At 43.9% G+C, this 20,301-nt stretch overlaps 1 protein-coding gene across 1 annotated transcript in view; it reads right to left on the bottom strand.

Annotated features, from left to right (window-relative positions):
• The window catches only part of LOC143934998 (solute carrier family 22 member 6-B-like), a 145,209-nt gene that overhangs the window by 85,580 nt on the left and 39,328 nt on the right, over positions 1 to 20,301 (bottom strand). Inside the window, exons 3-4 of the mRNA XM_077458556.1 lie at positions 4,174 to 4,328; positions 1,600 to 1,768 (exon numbers count right to left, since the gene is read on the bottom strand). Coding sequence (XP_077314682.1) covers positions 1,600 to 1,768; positions 4,174 to 4,328 — 324 coding nt within the window. The remainder of the gene's footprint in view (positions 1 to 1,599; positions 1,769 to 4,173; positions 4,329 to 20,301) is intronic.

Raw genomic sequence — 20,301 nt, 5'->3', positions numbered from 1 at the left:
TGAATTACAGCGGTGGGGGGGGTGTTTTTGAAGCACCTGATTAGAGCCATAGGCTCTAACAGGCTTCAAAAAAGGTGAACTGCAAGCACAGATCATTGCACTTGCAGTTCATCCAGGTGTGTTAGAACAGCAAATGAATATTTGCTTTCCTAACACTGAGCCGCTTCTATGCCAATCAGGTGCACAGGTCTGTTACCCGTCACCTGATTGGCTGAAAGGACAAGCTCTGCGATTGGACGCCTATCAGGAAGATGATGGGCACAGTGGCAGCATTTTATGGCACAGTGTTTGCGTTTGATGGGCACAGTGGCTGTGTTTGAGGGCACAATGGCTGCGTTTGATGGCAAAGTGACTGTGTGATTGGCACAGTGGCTACATTTGATGGCACAGTGGCAGAAATTGATGGGCACAGTGGCTGCGTTTTGATGGGCATAGTGGCTGCATTTGATGGGCACAGTGGCTGCGTTTGATTGGCACAGTGGGTGCGTTTGATGGGCACAGTGACAGCAATTGATGGGCACAGTGCCTGCATTTGATGGGCACAGTTGCTGCATTTGGGTGCAGTGGCTGCATTTGATGACATAGTGGCTGCATTTGATGGTGCAGTGGCTGCATTTGATGGGCGCTCCCCCAAAAATTTTAAGAACCAGCTGCCACTTATATACATTGTACATTCACGTCAGTACTTGCCCTCAAGAAGCTTACAAATCTAAGTTCCCTAGCTCACATTCATACATACACAAACTAGGGCAATTTTTAAACAAGATCCAATTCATCTACGTCTTTGGAGTCTGGGAGGAAACCAGAGTACCAAGAGGAAACAAATGCAGGCACATGGAGAACATGCAAACTCCAGGCAGGTGGTGTCGTGATTGGGATCCAAACCACCCTCTGTCAGCTCTTAAAGGGGACGACATACCCGTATGGGGTTTTGTGCAGTCATGCCCATCTGATGCAGTATATCTGCATGAGGCAGTCTGCAAGAGGTTAAGGTGGCCTATACCTGAGTAGGGGAGCATTCATCTGGGAAATTGGGATAAAGATGTGGACTGTGTCCCAGGAAATGTAGTCATTACAGTGAGTGTACCACTGTTTGGGACTATTCACATATTACTCCCTCTGAATAGGGCCCACCCCAACGTAAGTTAAGGCTGGAAGCCTAACCATTTCTAAACATGGAGACCATCCATAAAATTTCAGAGTAGTTCCTAAGGTAAGTGGAATGGATTATTTACACTTATCTCCAGCATGTCCTCAAATTGAAATAATATGCATAACACAGCTCTCAGCACTACTGTAATTTAGAATTCTGGTCTTGAGGTTCTGTTTAAATTGAAATAGTTAGGTTTGTAGCCTGCTATAGAGTTGACTACTACTGGTAGAAAAAGTGTGTTGGAACAGTACATTTGAATTATCCAATAAACCTACCTAATATGTGAATCTTCTACTTAGAATTAAGCAATACTTTTAATGCAAATACTTCTAGTGCCTTCCAATGCTCTAATGGTAAATGCTATGTAATCAGACATATATCATAAGAAAAATTAATTTGTAAGTAATAAAATATGAAAGCATAATAAGAAGTTATAGAAAAATTACCATGAATATAAAAAGAAGATGAAGAAAGGAACGGATGCAGCCAACTGTAACATACGCCAGTCCTGAATTAGATAAGCCAATACCACCAGGACCAGCTGACCCACAGTGTAACAGTATCCAGTGGCTGTGCTGGTGAAAGCTCGTGTTTCTGTGGGGATCCACTCCACAACTATAGAGAAATTGAAGTGTTATATGGTAAGCAAGGCCAATTCTGTGAGCATCCATAATTAAAAAGACTGTATAATGTATCTTCAGTAAATACATATTTTGAGTTATTTCTGTAGTATTAATCTTAAAGAAATTTTACTGTGGCTTTCATGGCTATTATTTCACACTCTTTCTATTATATGTATATGTTCTATGTATTTTTAAACATAATAAATACATACAATTATAGTTCAGCTACTATAGAGGGAGCTCCATATTTCATTGCAATCTCCCCTTTCTGATTAGCAATTGTTGAAATAAAATATCATCCACGTAAGGAGTGAATTGATTTTAGTGTGGGAGTAGACCTATAGCCATAAATTGTAAGAGAGAACAGGAAGATCACTTACAGCAATGCAAAGCAGAAAGCAGTATGTACATATGCCATTGCCAACCATTCACAGAAACAATTGACCCACATTGATAAGATTATAAACATTATCTGCCCCTGCCAGAAACAGGATCACTAGTGTAGCATTCCCCTTAGCCTCGGTTCACACAGGACGCGGCACGACTTGCAGCGCCGCGACCTGCCGCGACCTCAGCGGCGACTTGCAAAATGACTTCTGTATAGAAGTCAATGCAAGTCGCCCAAAGTCATGCCAAAAGTAGTACAGGAACCTTTTTTCTAAGTCGGAGCGACTTGAGTCGCTCCTATTAGAACGGTTCCGTAGTACAGAACGGGGGCGACTTGTCAGGCGGCGAAGTCGCCTGGACAAGTCGCGCCTGTGTGAACCGAGCCTTAAAGAGGTTCTTTAGTTATATTTTGAAAAACTGTAGCTGTTGACTTTTAATAAACAGACACTTACCTATCCCTGGATCGCTGTCCTGACCCGGCTTGTTGCTTCACCATCCTTCTGCCGCTGACACTGGCATACTAACTGTGGGCAGCCAGCTGTGGCCACTTGCGCCTTCACAGCCAGCTGCTCACTGCACATGTGCAAGCTGTGCTGTGCCATCTGATTGGTCCTGCAGCTTTCTGGGACCTGTGGTGTGTCCCTAAAGGCTGTGGGGGAAGGAGGGGGCCAAACCCATATGTGACAAATGTAAAGGAGGAGGAGCAGGGGCATATCATGAAATCAGTGGGCCCATGTGCAATGTCAAAAGTTTGCCCTAGGCAGTTATAAAAAAAAGTCAGCTGCTTCATTGAAAGCTATAGGGTGATCAGTGCTTGTATCTGTCCCCCCCCCCCCCCGCCACACGATCACTCGCCGACTCTCAACCAGGGGATCATACATGAGTGCAGTGTGGATCACAGTGCCCCCCTGACCCATGTTCTGTGAACAGTCCCTGCACCCATGGATGATACACCACTGAGGAGTAGGCTTGTGCAATTCGTTTCGTAACAAATCGAAATTAGGCCGAATTTTGCATCTTTCGGACACTCGGATGCATCCGAATGTCCGAATAAAAAAAAATAACGAATACGAAAGAAATATAACAAATTAATTCGAATGAATTCGACATGATTCGGTAATTCTTTAAAGATCTAATGAAACAAAAGGTCAGTTCAAAGTAAATCTTATAGTCCAATCAGCTAATTAATTTTGTGCCGGAGGATGGATTACTGGCAAAGTGCATTCCTGAGAACTGAGTTAGAAGGGTGTTGTATTGTATTTGAGCCGAGGAGAAGAGACGTTGTCATTGTGTGTGTTAAAAGATTCAATAAACAAACAACTTTCCAAACTATGAATCATTATCAATGTCTATACATACATAAATAGCGAATTTCAACGAATACGAACAAATGAATTCGACACTCTACGAATAATAACGAATTATCCGAAAACATATTAACATAACATAACGAATATAACAGAACGAAATTATGTATTTTACGAATGACAACGAACCAAAACGAAACAAAATTTTCTGATGTGCACAAGTCTACTGAGGAGAAGAAGGAAGAGCAGATCTTCCCTATTGGGTGAGATTAAGGGCCCATTCACATCAGGTGCAGTGGGACTGTGTTGGGTGGCTATTCCAGCACAATCCCTCCACAAGGCTTTATGTCCTATGTGCCCGATTCACTCCACTACACCACGGTGGTGGGCAGGCCGTATGTGCTGAAACAAAAGTACAGCAGGTCGTATTTTTTTCCAGTACAGTGGGAGGCAATCTACTGCCTCGCGCTGCATGGTGGGCATTAGAAATTTATTAAACGGGACATGTTAATAAAATGTATTTAAAACAAAAAAGGAACAGTGCAATGTGCTGCAATCAGCGCATTGGCACTGCATTTGCCCCCCCCCCCCCACATTGCACCGGACATCAGTTGCGTACTATGGGTCACTTTATGAAAATGGTGTCCAAGATTTTTGGACACCCATATTGATACAGTAGTGTTATCATAAATAAAATACTTACTCAGAGAATATGAGTTGAGAACAATACCCGAGAGAGATGCTCCAGTCAGGAATCTGAACACACAGTATGTGATGTAATTGGGAGCAAAGGCTGCACATATTCCGCTCACAAACATCTGAAGGTTTGACCATATGTTCAAAGGTCTGCGTCCAAACCTGGTATGACAGGAAATATTTTCTGAATTCCAGTGCACCAAGCAAAACGATTAATACCATTTCAGTGTATTACTGTAAACTTGTCAATGTATTACAGTATACCAGTAATTACACAGTGTATAGTTCATGATTTTCAAAAAGATAGTCTTTTTTAAAATCAGTCAACTCTCAGTTAAAGTGTAACTCCTGACAAAACTTTTTTTCTAGTGTTTCGAATATGGTGGTAAAGGGTTGCTTTCTGTATCCCCCTAGAGATTTCTGTTATTTTTTCCCAGTAACAGCATAAAAATCTAAAGAGGACTGAGACAAGAATAAAAAACAGACAGAAGTTCTAACCCTCCCTCTCTGATAAATATACTTTTATCATTGTCTGCAAGATGAGTAAAGATTTTGCTCATCTGCTGTCTTGTTGACTGAACGGAAATTAGGGGATCTAACCTATATCAAACATGAACTACATCAAAAGCAAAAGAAAAACAATACAAAGAGTTTCAGTTTGAAAATGTTACTTTGTTGTTGAAGATAGTATACAATTATTTGTGGGCATTTCTAATTTGCACAAATGGATCAGTTTGCCTGTTTGACTTTCCACTTAAATATTACAGCAGGTAGACTGACCTGAGAAAATGTATGCAGAAATCCTCTTGAGGTATAGAAAATAGAAAGTGATTAAGCTAACTGGCCAGCCAGCCAAAATGAAAAAAATCAGTTTTGGGTAAATTCACATTACATATACATTTTCAGATATCTTTGGATCATAAATACATGGACGTCTATGGTTTACAACTGAATAGATAGATCTTTACCCCTTTATTTCAGCTAAAAAAATATTTGAGTCATTAAATTTAAAGTACACCTGGCATTAAATTATGTAGGCTGCCATTACTCATTTAGCATATCATCATAGTAAAGAGCAAAAGTTGTAGGCAGGTGTGAAGAAATGCTGTTTTGTAGGAATGCAGTGAATAGAAATAAAATCTAAATCAAATCAGTATTTGGTGTGACTATCCTTTGGCTTCAAATCAGTATCAGTTCTTCTAGGTACACTTGCACACAGTATGAGAGAACTTGGCAGGCAGGTTGTTCCAAACATCTTGGAGAACTACCACTATCACAGATATTGTGAATGTAAGCTGCCTCTAATCCTTCTGTCTCTTTATGTAATCCCAGACAGACTCCTGCTGTATTAACATCTATGCAGGTTGCAGTTGATGCATTTTTCTGGCACGTTTGCTGTTTTTGAACACGTCTTTGATGCATTTTGCTTTTTTTGGCTAAGAAAGTGTGACAATTCTGTTCATGGAGTGCAACTTTGATGTGACTTTACACTCCGGCACTCGAGCAGCATCAAAGTAACAGAGGAACCTTTATGTGTCTAATGCTGCGTACACACGGTCGAACTGTTTGACGTACTTAGTCCGTTGAAACACATTTCAGCGGACAATCCGCTCGTGTGTGGGCTTCAGCTGACTTTTTCAGCGTGCAGTCCGGAGTACTAAGAATTTTGGTTTTTCCAAAAATCTGTCCGTCGTACTTTGGTTTCAGCGGACAATACGGTCGTCAGTATGCTAGTTCGACGGACTAAGAATGGCGCATGCCCAGAAAGGATTTACACGGCGGAAGGGTGTTTTGCTGTGTCTTGGACTTCCTATTTCTAGTCCCGTCGTACGTGCTGTACACGTCATCGCACAAGATTTCGACGGACTGTTTGTGTATCTGTGTGTGGTCAAGTCCGTTCAGTGGAAACTACGACGGATTGTCCGTCGGATTGTATGACGGACTAAGTACGCCATACAATCCGCTCGTGTGTACACGGCATAAAGTCGCATGCTAGGGTTAAGGGTTAGGATTAAAATTTGGGTTAGAGTTAAGGTTAGGCAATCATTAGGCTTAGGGTTAGCGGTGATTGTTAGGGTTCGCATTCTAATCCTAACAATTACCACTAACCCTAACAATTACCACTAACCCTAACCTTATACTAACTCTGGAGCGCTTCAGTAGTAATAATAAATGTAAACAACATAAATTATAAGAATAGCAAAAAAACACATGGATCTAAGTGCCTGAAAATAAAAGTCCAACATTAGACGTTCAATCCACTATGTTGATGGCATAGGAGTGACCAAACTGTCACACGGAAGAGAAATGATGTACTAGACGAATGTGTTCATGCTGGTATACTTGATTGTAAAACATCAGAAAAAAGTAGATAAATACTTCTTACCGGAACAGTTGGACTCACACAGTCATATGACGGTTGAGTCTAGAAGGCTTGAGGTCACAATCTAGGACCAAAGAGTGTAGGGAGAGAGGTCAGTTGAGCTGATGGAGGAGCTCCGGGCGGTTGTAGGCTCAATGATGGATCCTTCCTAATGGAACGTCAAGGTGTCCAAGCTCGAACGCAGCCCGCTGTGCCAGTACTCCAGCCTCCCCCCGCCTCGGGGGAGGCTGGAGTACTGGCACAGCGGGCTGCGTTCGAGCTTGGACACCTTGACGTTCCATTAGGAAGGATCCATCATTGAGCCTACAACCGCCCGGAGCTCCTCCATCAGCTCAACTGACCTCTCTCCCTACACTCTTTGGTCCTAGATTGTGACCTCAAGCCTTCTAGACTCAACCGTCATATGACTGTGTGAGTCCAACTGTTCCGGTAAGAAGTATTTATCTACTTTTTTCTGATGTTTTACAATCAAGTATACCAGCATGAACACATTCGTCTAGTACATCATTTCTCTTCCGTGTGACAGTTTGGTCACTCCTATGCCATCAACATAGTGGATTGAACGTCTAATGTTGGACTTTTATTTTCAGGCACTTAGATCCATGTGTTTTTTTGCTATTCTTATAATTTATGTTGTTTACATTTATTATTACTACTGAAGCGCTACACTGTTTTTATTGTTTTATCTGTTGAACTTCGTTTGTTTTTGGTGTTGGCTGCTGTTGTGGCCGTTGTGGCCATTTTTTTATAAACTATAGCGCAGTGTTTTCCCCCTTTTTTGTATTATACTAACTCTGACCCTAACTCTAACCATTACTCTTACCCTATCCCTTAATCTAACTCTAACCCTTAACCCTAACTCTATCCCTAACTCTAACCCTAACCCTAGCCCTTACCCTGATGCTAACATGCCACTTTGAACACATAAAGGTTCAAGCACTACTTTGATGTGACCTTTATGCTACTTGAGTGCCAGATAGTGTAAAGTTGCATGAAGGTCACCCACCATGAATGGAACTGTCATACTTTCATATTAGCCCAAAAAAATGCAAAACACATCAAAAACGCAATACTTGCATTTTTGGTGCGGGCCCATTGAAGCCTATTACATGCAAAACACAATCTGCTGCTGGAAAAAAAAAGTCCCTGACCCTTTCCAAAAAAGGTGAGGACATTACTGATCTCCCTCTTCCTCATTACTGATCTGCCTCTTCCTCCTATAGTGCAGGTGACCAAGGACACAGACACCGTTCATGCCAGGGATTGCCCAGGCCTTAGCTCAACTGCTCACCCCAATGATCTCAGATGCAATGGACAAGGCTTTCCATCATGGCATATTCTCTCTCTCTCTCTCTCTCTCTCTCTCTCTCTCTCTCTCTCTCTCTCTCTCTCTCTCTCTCTCTCTCTCTCTCTCTCTCTCTCTCTCTATGGCTAAAATACCATAATTTCACACATTTGGAATCAATTATGTGATTAGCAATCTATCGATTCAAACTAAATCCTTTTCTTATACATCCTTATATCACAGGTGGGGAAATGGTTAGCCAAACGTAGAACCCTCACAAATTTCAACAGAAGCCTACAAAACCTTCAATCTGTCAAAAAGAAACATGTATATAATGCATTACTATGTAGACATCACATTGAATGAATTATCACCTAAATGAACATATATAAATCCAGATCTGTATTCAACCCCTTGGGGGCAATCGTACCAAGAAAATTAATCCAATATACTTTTCGCTTTTTTAAAATAGATTCTCGGTTACAACCTCTCCTATTCTTATTAATCCCTTCTAGCACCATGAATTTTAATTGAAAAATCGAATGTCCTTTCTCCAAAAAAGTCTTGCTAAAGGCAACTGTACCAGTTTGTCTCTGATTCAATATTTATGCCTTGCTATCCTATCTTTAACTTTCTGAATGGTCTCTCCGATGTAAAGTAACCCACATGGACATTTTATTGTATATATTACATATGACGATTAGCAAGTGTAGTAACCTTTGATTTTAATATCATACCCCTTATGTGGATGGAATATACTCTTGCCTTTTATCATGCAGTTACACTGTATATATGATAGACATGGGTATGACCCTGTGTTACGGGATCCCAAAAAAGTTACTAATGGGCTAGGAGGGGTAGTGGGAGGGATAGTGATGCACAACAATGTGAAGTAATATTAAATGAAATGGAAACCAGGCCTGTTAAGCAGGGTTATACAGCTTCATTAGTTAAAAGGAAACATACACATTTAGCAGATAATAGGCATCACCGTAGAAATGATAGAATTCCATTTGTTTCACAGTATCATCCATATTCAATTCATATTCACAATATCCTTAAGAAACATTGGGGTCTATTGAGAGAGAATTATCTGAACATTAGTGAATTCCAAGCTCCCCTTATACTCATATAGAAAAGGTCGAATGTTAAGGGATCAATTGATCAGATCTCACCAATTTATCCCTCCTAGCCTATTAGTAACTTTTTTGGGATCCCGTAACACAGGGTCATACCCATGTCTATTGTGTATACACTGTAACTCAACGATAAAAGGCAAGAGTATATCCCATTCACATAAGGGATTTGATATTAAAATCAAAGGTTACTACACTTGCCAATCGTCATATGATATATATTCAATAAATTGTCCATGTGGGTTACTTTACATCAGAGAGACCATTTAGAAAGGCATAAATATTCAGTCAGAGACAAATTGGTACAGTTGCCTTTAGCAAGACATTTTTTGGAGAAAGGACATTCGATTTCTCAATTAAAATGCATGGTGCTGGAGGGGATTAATAAGAATAGGAGGAGTGGTACCCGAGAATCTATTTAAAAAAATTGAGAAATATATTGGATTCATTTTCTTGATATGCTTGCCTCCAAGGGGTTGAATACAGATCTGGATTTATATATGTTCATTTAGGTGATCATTTATTCAATGTGATGTCTAGATGATGATACATTATGTACATGTTTCTTTTTGACAGATTGAAGGTGTTGAAGGCTTCTGTTGAAATTTGGGAGGGTTCTGCGTTTGTCTAACCCTTTCCCCACCTGTGATATAAGGATGTATAAGAAAAGGATTTAGTTTGCATTCAATGATTGCTAACCACATAATTGCTTGCAAATGTGTGAAATTATGGTATTTAAGCCATACGTGCAGCTTTGACTTTAGATGCGTGTTTGATCTGAAGAAAGGCTTAAGCTTGTGAGCCTGAAACTTAATGAACTTACACATCATGTACCTGTAATGTTTGAACTTTACTCTTAACTCTAACCCTAACTCTAACCACAACTCTTACCCTATCCCTTACTCTAACCCTTAACCCTAACTCTATCCCTAATCCTAACCCTTAACTCTAACCCTTAACCCCAACCGTAACTCTAACCCTAACCCTTAACTCTAACCCAAACTCTAAATCTAACCCTAACATTTAAGCCTAGCCCTTAACCCTAACCCTAGCCCTTACCCTGATGCTAACATGCCACTTTGAACACATAAAGGTTCCTGCACTACTTTGAATTGACCTTGATGCTATTTGAGAGCCAGAGAGTGTAAAGTTGCATCAAAATCACCCTCCATGAACAGAACTGTCATACATTCATATTAGCTAAAAAAGAAAATGCAAAACACATCAAGAACGCAACACTTGCATTTTTGGTGCGGGCCCATAGAAGCCTATTACATGCAAAACACAATCTGCTGCCGGAAAAAAGTCCCTGACCCTTTCCAAAAAACATGAGGACATTGCTGATCTGCCTCCTCCTCCTACAGTGCAGCTGACCAAAGACACAGATTGTTTTTTTCCTTGCATTTATCCTTGGCCTTGTTTGTGCCATTCAAGCCAGGATTGCCCAGGCTTTAGCTCAACTGCTCACCCCAATGATCTCAGATGCAGTGGACAAGGCTGTCCAGCATGGCATGGAACAGCTGTGCCAGGATCTTCATAGCCAGACTCACAGGCTACAGAAGGCAGAGCAGCGGTTAACTTCAGTAGAAGAACAACTCCTCCAGGTAAATGCAATTTTGTCTACTCACATAAGAGTGGCTCAATCCCTACTTGCTAAGTTGGAAGATTTCAAGAACAGAACTGGTAGGAAAAATCGGTGAATTATAGGCCTTCTTGAGTCTTACATCTTTAATTGAACTCTTTCATTCCTGAGGCTCTAGGTCTCTGCCACCCATGCGTGATGGAACACGCACGCCGTGTGTGCCCCACAAGATCAGCAATTCAAACCAAGGCCTGTTATTGTGCGCTTATTAAATTATGCGGATAAGCACACCATATTACAGCACCATGGATACCTACAGATTGTTGCTTTTTGCCGACTACTCAGTGGAAGTCTCCAGGCAGAGCAAATCTGTTGCTCCCATCTGTTCACTATTGTGCCAACACAATCTGAACTGAAATTTTCTCTGACATTCCCGCCATTCTTTGTCTACAGTCTCCTCAAGGTGAAAAGCTTTCCTTCACATCTCCTCTGGAAGCCCAACAATATGTGGATTCTATACTAGCCAAAAATCTGGCTTCTGCTACTATAATACCGCCATCTCATTCTCTCTAGTAGGGATGAGCTAGATGAGCTAGATGAGCTAGATGTTCGGGTGTTCACCCTTTCACAGTTCACAGGAAATTTGAGAGCCTAGGAATGCCCCATAATGCACTGTGAGATCTCAGTGCATTGCTGTATGATGATTGACCAAAGCATGCTTTGGCCAATCATACCGCTCTCTGCTGAGAGAGCCATAACTGGCCAAAGGCAGGGTGCCTTTGGCCAATCATGGCTCAGGGGGACTAAGTCCCACACTGTGTAAGGGTTCTTACATAACGGCCGTGTGTAGTGTTGGCGTGGACAGAAAGATAGCTTGAGTTAGATTTAGAGTTAGATTAAGCAGGCAGGTTATTCAGTTAGTCGCAGTGTATTTGATATATATATATATATATATATATATATATATATATATATATATTAGCGGTCCATATAGTGAACTTGGTGTTGAGTTGTTCTCTGTACGGTCAACCCAGAGGACACGGGGGCACTCTTTATGTCTAGTGGAAGAGAGATTTCATCTTCAAGTACGGGAAGGTTTCTTCCCAGTTAGAGCTGTGAAAATGTGGAATAGGTGGTTCTGGCCAGCTCAGTAGATTGCTTTAAGAAAGGCCTGGATACTTTCCTGATGGTACATAATATAACTAGGTACTAACATAGGTAAAGTTGATCCAAGGAAAATCCGATCGCCTCTTGGGGGATCAGGAAGGAATTTTTTTCCCCTGCTGTAGCAAATTGGAGCATGCTCTGCTGGGGGTTTTTTTTCGCCTTCCTCTGGATCAATTGTGGGCATAAAATTGGGTATTTGGATTATATATATATATACACTGCATTTACCATAGACTATATATTCAGTGTTTACTTGATATTCAGTCAGTGCAGGCAGTGTATTAATATATATATATATATATATATATATATATATATATATATATATATATATATTGTAATGGACGCCGTGGCTGGGTCCTGGAAGGACTCTATATTTCCCCTCTGTTTGGGTTGTGCTCTCTCTAAGGGAATAAAATTGATTAACCCACCTGTTAAGGAAGTGTCTTTAAAAAGCAAGACAGGAAGTTGTAGATGGGTGTGGAGGAGTGGAGAACACATGGTGGATGGTGTTTGGTGTTTGTTCTGGGTTACAGCAACTGAAGTGGACAGCAGTGTCCTGTGTGGAAGGCTCCTGGCAGGGGAAGCTACCTGCCATCAAGATCAAGCTCTGTTTGGATAGAGACAGCTATTCTGAACTGTGCAAGTCGGTGAGACTAAAAACTTTTTCCTTTGTGTTTTTGGCTGCTGTAAAGCGATTTAAGTTTAATAAACCCTTTGTTGTGAGCAAAGCCTGTGTCCTGCGATCTACCTGGTCCCCCGAACATTACAAGTGGTGCTCGAATGCAGGCAGGACAAAGTAACAGGCGTTTTTTCTTGCTATTTTTTTTTTTGTGGATTTGAACTGACATTTAAAGGGACAGTATAGTGAATTTATGTCCTGGGTTAAAGCTGCACAACTGCGGAAAGCTGAAACCATGGAGGAGCTAATTAAACAGCTGTCCTTGGCGAATATACAAGCGCAGACCCGCCATGAGGAAGCTAATCAGCGCTTAGCAACCCAGCTGGAGGTACAAAAAACGCAGCTGGAGGTACAAAAAACGCAGCACAACGAGGCACTGGCTTTGCAGCAAGAAAATACTCGCCTGTTGGTGGCCCAGTTAGCAGCCCAGCAAGCGACCCAACAAGGGGTTATGCAGGATCAGATGGCGGCCTTAAAAGAAGCAGTGCAGCAGCTTTCTCAGGGCCGTGAACAAGTGGCCGTTGCCCCTGGCAACCAGGTGACCATAAGGGCAAGCCATTTCTTGCAGAAGATGTCCCTGAGTGATGACGTAGAGGCGTTTCTGGCAACATTTGAGAGGACGGCAGAGAGAGAAGGGTGGCCCCAGGACCAGTGGGCCGGCTTAATTGCTCCTTTCCTCACCGGAGATTCTCAAAAAGCCTATTTTGACCTACCACCAGAAGATGCTAAAAATTATCAAAAACTAAAGGCAGAAATACTGGCTCGGTTGGGGGTGACTACGGCCGTTCGGGCCCAACGAGTGCACCAATGGAAGTATCGTTCAAACCGGCCACCGCGATCTCAAATGCATGACCTGGTGCAACTAGTAAAAAAATGGCTGCAGCCCGAAGTGTTGTCTGGCCCCCAAATTGTGGAGCGGGTCATGCTGGACCGATACTTAAGGTCACTGCCAGATGACCTTCAACGGTGGGTCAGCCATGGAGACCCCAAAACCGCGAACGGCCTTGTTGAGATGGTGGAACGATATACGGTGGTGGAGGATCTGCTTGGCCCCACCAAGCGTCAAGGGCCCAGTCTGCCACGGCCCTTCCGACCAACTGCCGCCCTTCGAAAGGATGTCCCCAGGAGCCCTGGAACCAACACCCCGGAAGGCCAAGAGTCACACCCGTTACCCCCTCAGCGACCTGTTCCTGATTGGAGAGGAGGGGATGTACAATGTTGGCGATGTCATGCCTGGGGCCATACTCGGGCCCACTGCCCATTGCAGGAAGAACCCATGGAATGCGGGGTTCTTCGGAGGGGGTCTTTTTATGCCCATAAATCGTGTACAACACATCTTGACCTTGGAGAGAGGAATTTTGAGTGTGAAGTCCAAGTGAACCACCACCCTGCATGGGCCTTGCTGGACTCTGGAAGCATGGTAACCCTGGTTCACCCTAGAGTAATTGGGAAGATCGGTCCGGTAAGCAAAATTTTGTGGGTTGTGTGCATTCATGGGGACACTGGAGAGTACCCTCTCATCTCGGTGTCCATCTCCACAGCATGTGGCACTGGTACTCAAGAGGTGGGGGTGGTAAAGAACTTGGTACATGACGTTATCATAGGACGAGACTGTCCATTATTTGCAAAACTTTGGAGACAAGGAGAACTATCTGAAAGGTCCAGAGACTGGGAAGAAACTAGTCCCTCTGTTGCTGTTGTAGAGGGTAATAACCCTGAGATGCCACATGTTCATAATATGGACCCAGTTGATAAAAACGCCAAGACTTTGGTTAATAATGATGAAAATAGTGCTGATACTGTTAAAGATGTCAATATGTGGGGTTCTCAGACCTACCTGAACACTGAGGGGGGGGGAACCTTCCCCGCTTCAGGTAATGCTGGGGGAAGACGATGAGGAAATGACCTCTACCCCTGACTTGCCAGATTTGGGTGTTCCCCAGGGGGCATTTGGTACTGCCCAGATGCAGGACCCCACTTTGGCCAGGGCACGGGAACAGGTTGTAGTAATAAATGGGGAGCCCCAAGAGCCAGGTGCTAATGAGCGGTGGCCACATTTTTCAATATGTAATGAATTGCTTTATCAGGTTACTAAAGTGAGAGAAAATGTGGTAGAACAATTATTGGTACCCCAACAATATAGACGCAAGGTCCTGGACCTGGCCCATGATGATGTTTTAGGGGGACACCTGGGAGTTGAAAAGACGGAGGCACGGATCGCCGACCGGTTTTACTGGCCAGGCTTGAAAGCAGAGGTAAGGAGATACTGTACCTCTTGTCCCACCTGTCAGTTGACCGCTCCGGCGACCCATTTCCGGAGCCCGTTGGTCCCTCTGCCCATAATTGAGGTCCCATTCGAGAGGATAGCCATGGATATAGTGGGTCCCTTGGTAAAGTCGGCTTGAGGTCATTCTTACATACTGGTGATCCTCGACTATGCCACTCGATATCCTGAGGCGCTACCCCTGCGGAATACCTCCTCTAAGGCTATTGCACGGGAGTTATTCCAGTTGTTTACACGGACAGGTTTTCCCAAGGAAATACTCACAGACCAGGGCACCCCGTTTATGTCGAAGGTTATGGCTGATGTATGCAAACTGCTCCGGATTAAACAGCTGCGCACATCGGTCTACCATCCCCAAACAGATGGATTGGTAGAACGTTTTAATAAGACCCTTAAGTCTATGCTCAAGAGAGTGGTACAAAGGGATGGGAAAGACTGGGACTGCCTGTTACCAGCTCTCCTATTTGCTATCCGAGAAGTGCCCCAGGCCTCCACTGGGTTTTCGCCCTTTGAATTGGTATATGGGCGGAGACCTCGCGGACTACTGGACTTTGTTAAAGAAGAATGGGAAAGTGAACCAATTCAGCATAAAAGTGTTCTTGAATATGTCTCTCAAATGCAGGAGAGGATCCGAACTGTGATGCCGCTAGTTAAGGAACATTTACAAAAAGCCCAGGAGGCTCAACGACGGGTCTTTAATAGGGCAGCCAAAATTAGGAACTTTCAAGTGGGGGATCGAGTAGCAGTGTTGATTCCCACTGTGGAAAGTAAATTCTTGGCCAGATGGCAAGGCCCTTTCGAGGTTGTAGAAAAAATGGGAGAGGTAAATTATAGAGTCCACCAACCAGGCAAGAGGAAACCCTTCCAGATATATCATGTAAACTTGTTAAAGCCCTGGACAGACAGGGAACCAGCGACCTCCCTGGCTAGTACAAAACTTGAGCCTCGGGTTGGGGTGGAGAGTGTCCAAGTAGCAAATACCCTGTCTAAAACCCAAAGTCAGCAGGCAAAGGAGTTCTTGCAGAGAAATAAAGAAAAATTTTCAGACTTGCCCGGGCTCACTAGTGTCGTAGAGCATGATATTGTCACAGAACCAGGAGTCAAAATTTTTATCCGGCCCTACCGCATCCCAGAGGCTCAAAGGAAGGCCGTTTCAGAGGAAGTAAAAAAGATGTTAGACTTAGGGATTATTGAGGAATCGCAGAGTGAGTGGTCGAGCCCGATTGTGTTGGTACCGAAGCCCAACGGGACTCTGCGATTCTGCAATGATTTCCGGAAACTTAATGAAATTTCCCGGTTTGATGCCTACCCTATGCCCCGGGTAGATGAGCTTATCGAGAGACTAGGTCCAGCCAGGTATATCACTACGTTAGACCTTACCAAGGGGTATTGGCAAATACCGTTGACTAAGGCTGCTAGAGAGAAAACTGCTTTTTCTACCCCAGAGGGGAGTTTTCAGTACAAAAGGATGCCTTTTGGATTGCAAACTGCTCCAGCCACGTTCCAGAGAGCAATGGATCGGATTTTACGATCTCACCGGGAGTACGCCTCAGTGTACTTGGACGATATAGTCATTTTTAGCAAAGACTGGGAATCGCATTTGCCCAAAGTGCAGGCAGTGCTGGACTCTCTTTGGAAGGAGGGGTTTACAATAAACCCTGAAAAATGTGCTTTGGGAATGGAGGAGGTGAAATACCTGGGTTATATCGTGGGTAGAGGGGTAGTGAAACCTCAGGTCAACAAGATAGAGGCTATACAGAATTGGCCCCGCCCCCTCACAAAAAAGCAGGTACGTGCATTCCTGGGCATGGTGGGATACTACAGGAGATTTGTACCCAACTTCGCCACGTTGGCGGCTCCGTTGACCGAGCTGACTAAGGGTCGGAAATCGGTCATGGTGGGGTGGAATGCAGACGCTGAGAAGGCTTTTTTGGAGCTCAAGTCGGCGCTGTGCCAACACCCTGTCCTGGTAGCACCTAATTTTTCAGAAGAGTTTGTTGTCCAGACTGATGCTTCCGATGTAGGATTGGGAGCGGTGTTGTCACAGGTTATTCATGGCGAGGAACACCCGATAGTCTTCCTCAGCAGGAAGTTAACACCAGCAGAGAAAAACTATGCCATAATTGAACGAGAGTGTCTGGCCATTAAGTGGGCTCTGGAATCCCTCAGATATTACCTTTTGGGGAGGAAGTTTAGGTTGATTTCTGACCATGCCCCTTTAACATGGCTGAGACAGGGAAAAGGGACTAATGCCAGGGTTACCCGGTGGTTCCTGGCACTCCAGGAATTTAAATTTGTGGTGGAGCATAGGCCCGGGAGACTGCATCAAAATGCAGATGCCCTCTCCCGAGTCCATTGTTTGAGCTCCACTGTTGCCTCCACCTCCTTGGCGTTGGGGCACAGGGGGGGGATATGTAATGGACGCCGTGGCTGGGTCCTGGAAGGACGCTATATTTCCCCTCTGTTTGGGTTGTGCTCTCTTTAAGGGAATAAAATTGATTAACCCACCTGTTAAGGAAGTGTCTTTAAAAAGCAAGACAGGAAGTTGTAGATGGGTGTGGAGGAGTGGAGAACACATGGTGGATGGTGTTTGGTGTTTGTTCTGGGTTACAGCAACTGAAGTGGACAGCAGTGTCCTGTTTGGAAGGCTCCTGGCAGGGGAAGCTACCTGCCATCAAGATCAAGCTCTGTTTGGATAGAGACAGCTATTCTGAACTGTGCAAGTCGGTGAGACTAAAAACTTTTTCCTTTGTGTTTTTGGCTGCTGTAAAGCGATTTAAGTTTAATAAACCCTTTGTTGTGAGTAAAGCCTGTGTCCTGCGATCTACCTGGTCCCCCGAACATTACAATATATATATATATATACAGTCTCATATATATATACATATTCTGCATCCAGTGTATGCCTATATCTACAGTGCATTTGGTGGTGTACTGTTTCTAATACACTTCAGGCGGTGTATATATATATATATATATATATATATGTATATGTGTGTGTGTGTATATATATATATATATATATATATATATATATATGTGTGTGTATATACCCCATTACCAATTCACACAGGGGGAGGCCAGGATATGGGGGTCCCCTTGTTAAAGGGGGCTTTCAGATTCCAATAAGCCTCCCGCTCACATACCCCCATCAGACCCCAAAGCACTCGCCCCATGTCGAGGGTATGTGGCCTGGTATGGTTCAGGAGGGGGGCGCTCTCTCACTCTCTCATCCCCCCTCTTTTCCTGTGGCCTGCCAGGTTGCGTGCTCGGATAAGGGTATGGTATAGATTTTGGGGGGGACCCTACGCCATTTAAAAAAAAATTTGGTGTAGGTTTACCCTAAAATCCATACCAGACCTGAAGGATCTGGTAGGGATTTTGGGGGAACCCCTACGCCATTTTTGTAAAAATAATTGGTGCAGGATTCCCCTTAATTTCCATATCAGGCCTGAAGGGCCCGGTATGGATTTTAGGGGGATACCCACGCATTTTTTTTTTTTTTTTGGTTCGGGGTTCCCTTTAATATTCATACCAGACCCAAAGGGCCTGGTAATGGACATGGTGGGAGAGAACCCATGCTCTTTTTTTCAATGAGTTTTATCTATATTGCCGAAACTCGACACCCGCGATCAGTTTTAAACGACAATGTTTCCCTTAGAAATGAAATTTTGCTGTGGTACTGTTCTAAACAATGGGAAAAATTTGCCACTTTGCAGGCATACTATAGACACCCCCCAGGCACGATATTTAAAGGAACATTTCATTTTTATTGTTTCACTTCATTTTTATTGTTTCAATCATTAAAAAAACATTGCTCCAGAAAAAAAAAGCCCAGGTCCCCAAACACTTTTTTATGACAATAACTTGCATATAAGCCTTTAAAATTAGCACTTTTGATTATTTATTTTCGTGTCACATAGAATTGAATGGTGTTTGAATTTTTGCCTGTTTGCATGTTCTGCTGCGAACCGGAGGGTGTTGGGCTCAACCTTAGTCACTGTCACTGACTGTACTTGGGTGCCTGAGAGAAGAGAGGAGGAAAATAAGGAGGAGGAGGCACAACTCCAAGAAGGCAGGATGTGGCACAACTCCAAGAAGGCAGCAGCCACTTGGGCACAACATGCTTGACATATGATAACCTTCCATGCAGTCCGTTAGTTGTCCGTTAACAGCACTTGAAAGACCCACATCAAAGAAAAAGGTGGACTTCTGTTTGCTCCTCATCTGGGATCTCCAACCCTTCAGGCCTCTCAAAAACCTGCACTGAGAGGAATGAAGGTAGAGCAATAGGTGTTCCAAGTACTTGCAGCCAATCTGCTAGCAGTACACCACCAATTGATTTTAGCAGGCACATTTCCCTACCCCAGTTGCTGCAACTGCTGCCTTTTCAGCAGGTAGACTCTGCCCCTTTCGTTAATTTGTGGAATGTGCTGTACCTCAGTGGCAGGTTCCAAAATGCCATTTCTTTTTATGGAAAGCCATTCCGACTCTTTACCGGCATGTGAAAGGCAATGCTTTGGCCTCGTTGGACAGGACAATCAGCAGTAAGGTTCATATTACCGCTTACTCATGGTCCAGCAGGCATGGGCAGGGATGTTACCTTCACGGCACACTGGCTAACTCTGCTGGCAGCTGGGAAGGATCCAGGACAGGGTTCAGTGTTGTTGGAGCTTGTTCCACCCCCACACCTCCAAAATGCTAGTGGTGATTCTGCCACAGCTCTTTCCTCCACACCTCCTCTTCTTCTTCCTCTATGGCCTCTTCTGCAGATTTTTCCTCTGAACCAGTGGTGCTCCATAAGTGGTCAAGGGGCTATGCACAAGTCAGGCTAAAAGATGCCATGCAGTGCTTGAGTTGGACCGCCTAGGAGACAGGAGCCACACTGGGGCAGAGATTCTGTCAGCTCTGCAGGGGCAGGATCAGAGTTGGTTGATGCCACACCAGTTTCAGCCAGGAATGGTCCTCTGACAGGGACACTTGACCCATGTTCCATGTTTGGCACGTGTCCTGAATTTTGGTGTTGCAACAGTTCTTGAGCAGGTACCCAGGCTTACAAGATCTCCTAAGGCAGGCCAGAGAAGTCTATAGTAATTTCTGTTTATTTCTTTTCATACAATGCCAGTGCTCGGCTGGCTGACATTCAAAGGGAATGCAAGCTACCTAGCAACTGCCTCGCTTGTGACATGCCCATCAGTAGAACTCAATGTTAGCAATGCTGCAGCGGCTGCACACACAGCAGAGGGCCATCAATAAGTACCTGCGTGAGTATGGCACCAGGACAGGGACAGGGGAGCTTGGCTTCTTTTCACCATGCCAGCGGCTACTGATTAAGGATGCATGCACTGTCCTGCCACCATTTGAGGAGGCCACAATGATGGTGAGCAGCGAAAATGCATCCATCAGTGACACTGTCCCTCTAGTCTTCCTGCTGGAACACACACTTTGTGGAATGATGGAAAGGGCACTTGAGGCAGAACAGCAGGAGGAAGAGGAGGGCTTCCTTTCCTCTCAAGGCCCCCTTTATCCAGATAGCATTCCTGCTGGCCTGCCAAAAACCCGGGAAGAAGAGTAGGAGGAGGAAGATTGTGTCAGCATAGATGTAGAGGATAACAC

The sequence above is a fragment of the Lithobates pipiens genome, unplaced genomic scaffold, assembly GCF_037356315.1.
Source record: "Lithobates pipiens isolate NorthernLeopardFrog02 unplaced genomic scaffold, aLitPip1_a1.2 Scaffold_10, whole genome shotgun sequence".
Classification (NCBI taxonomy): Eukaryota; Metazoa; Chordata; class Amphibia; order Anura; family Ranidae; genus Lithobates; species Lithobates pipiens.
This window is presented reverse-complemented; position numbering and strand designations above follow the sequence as displayed.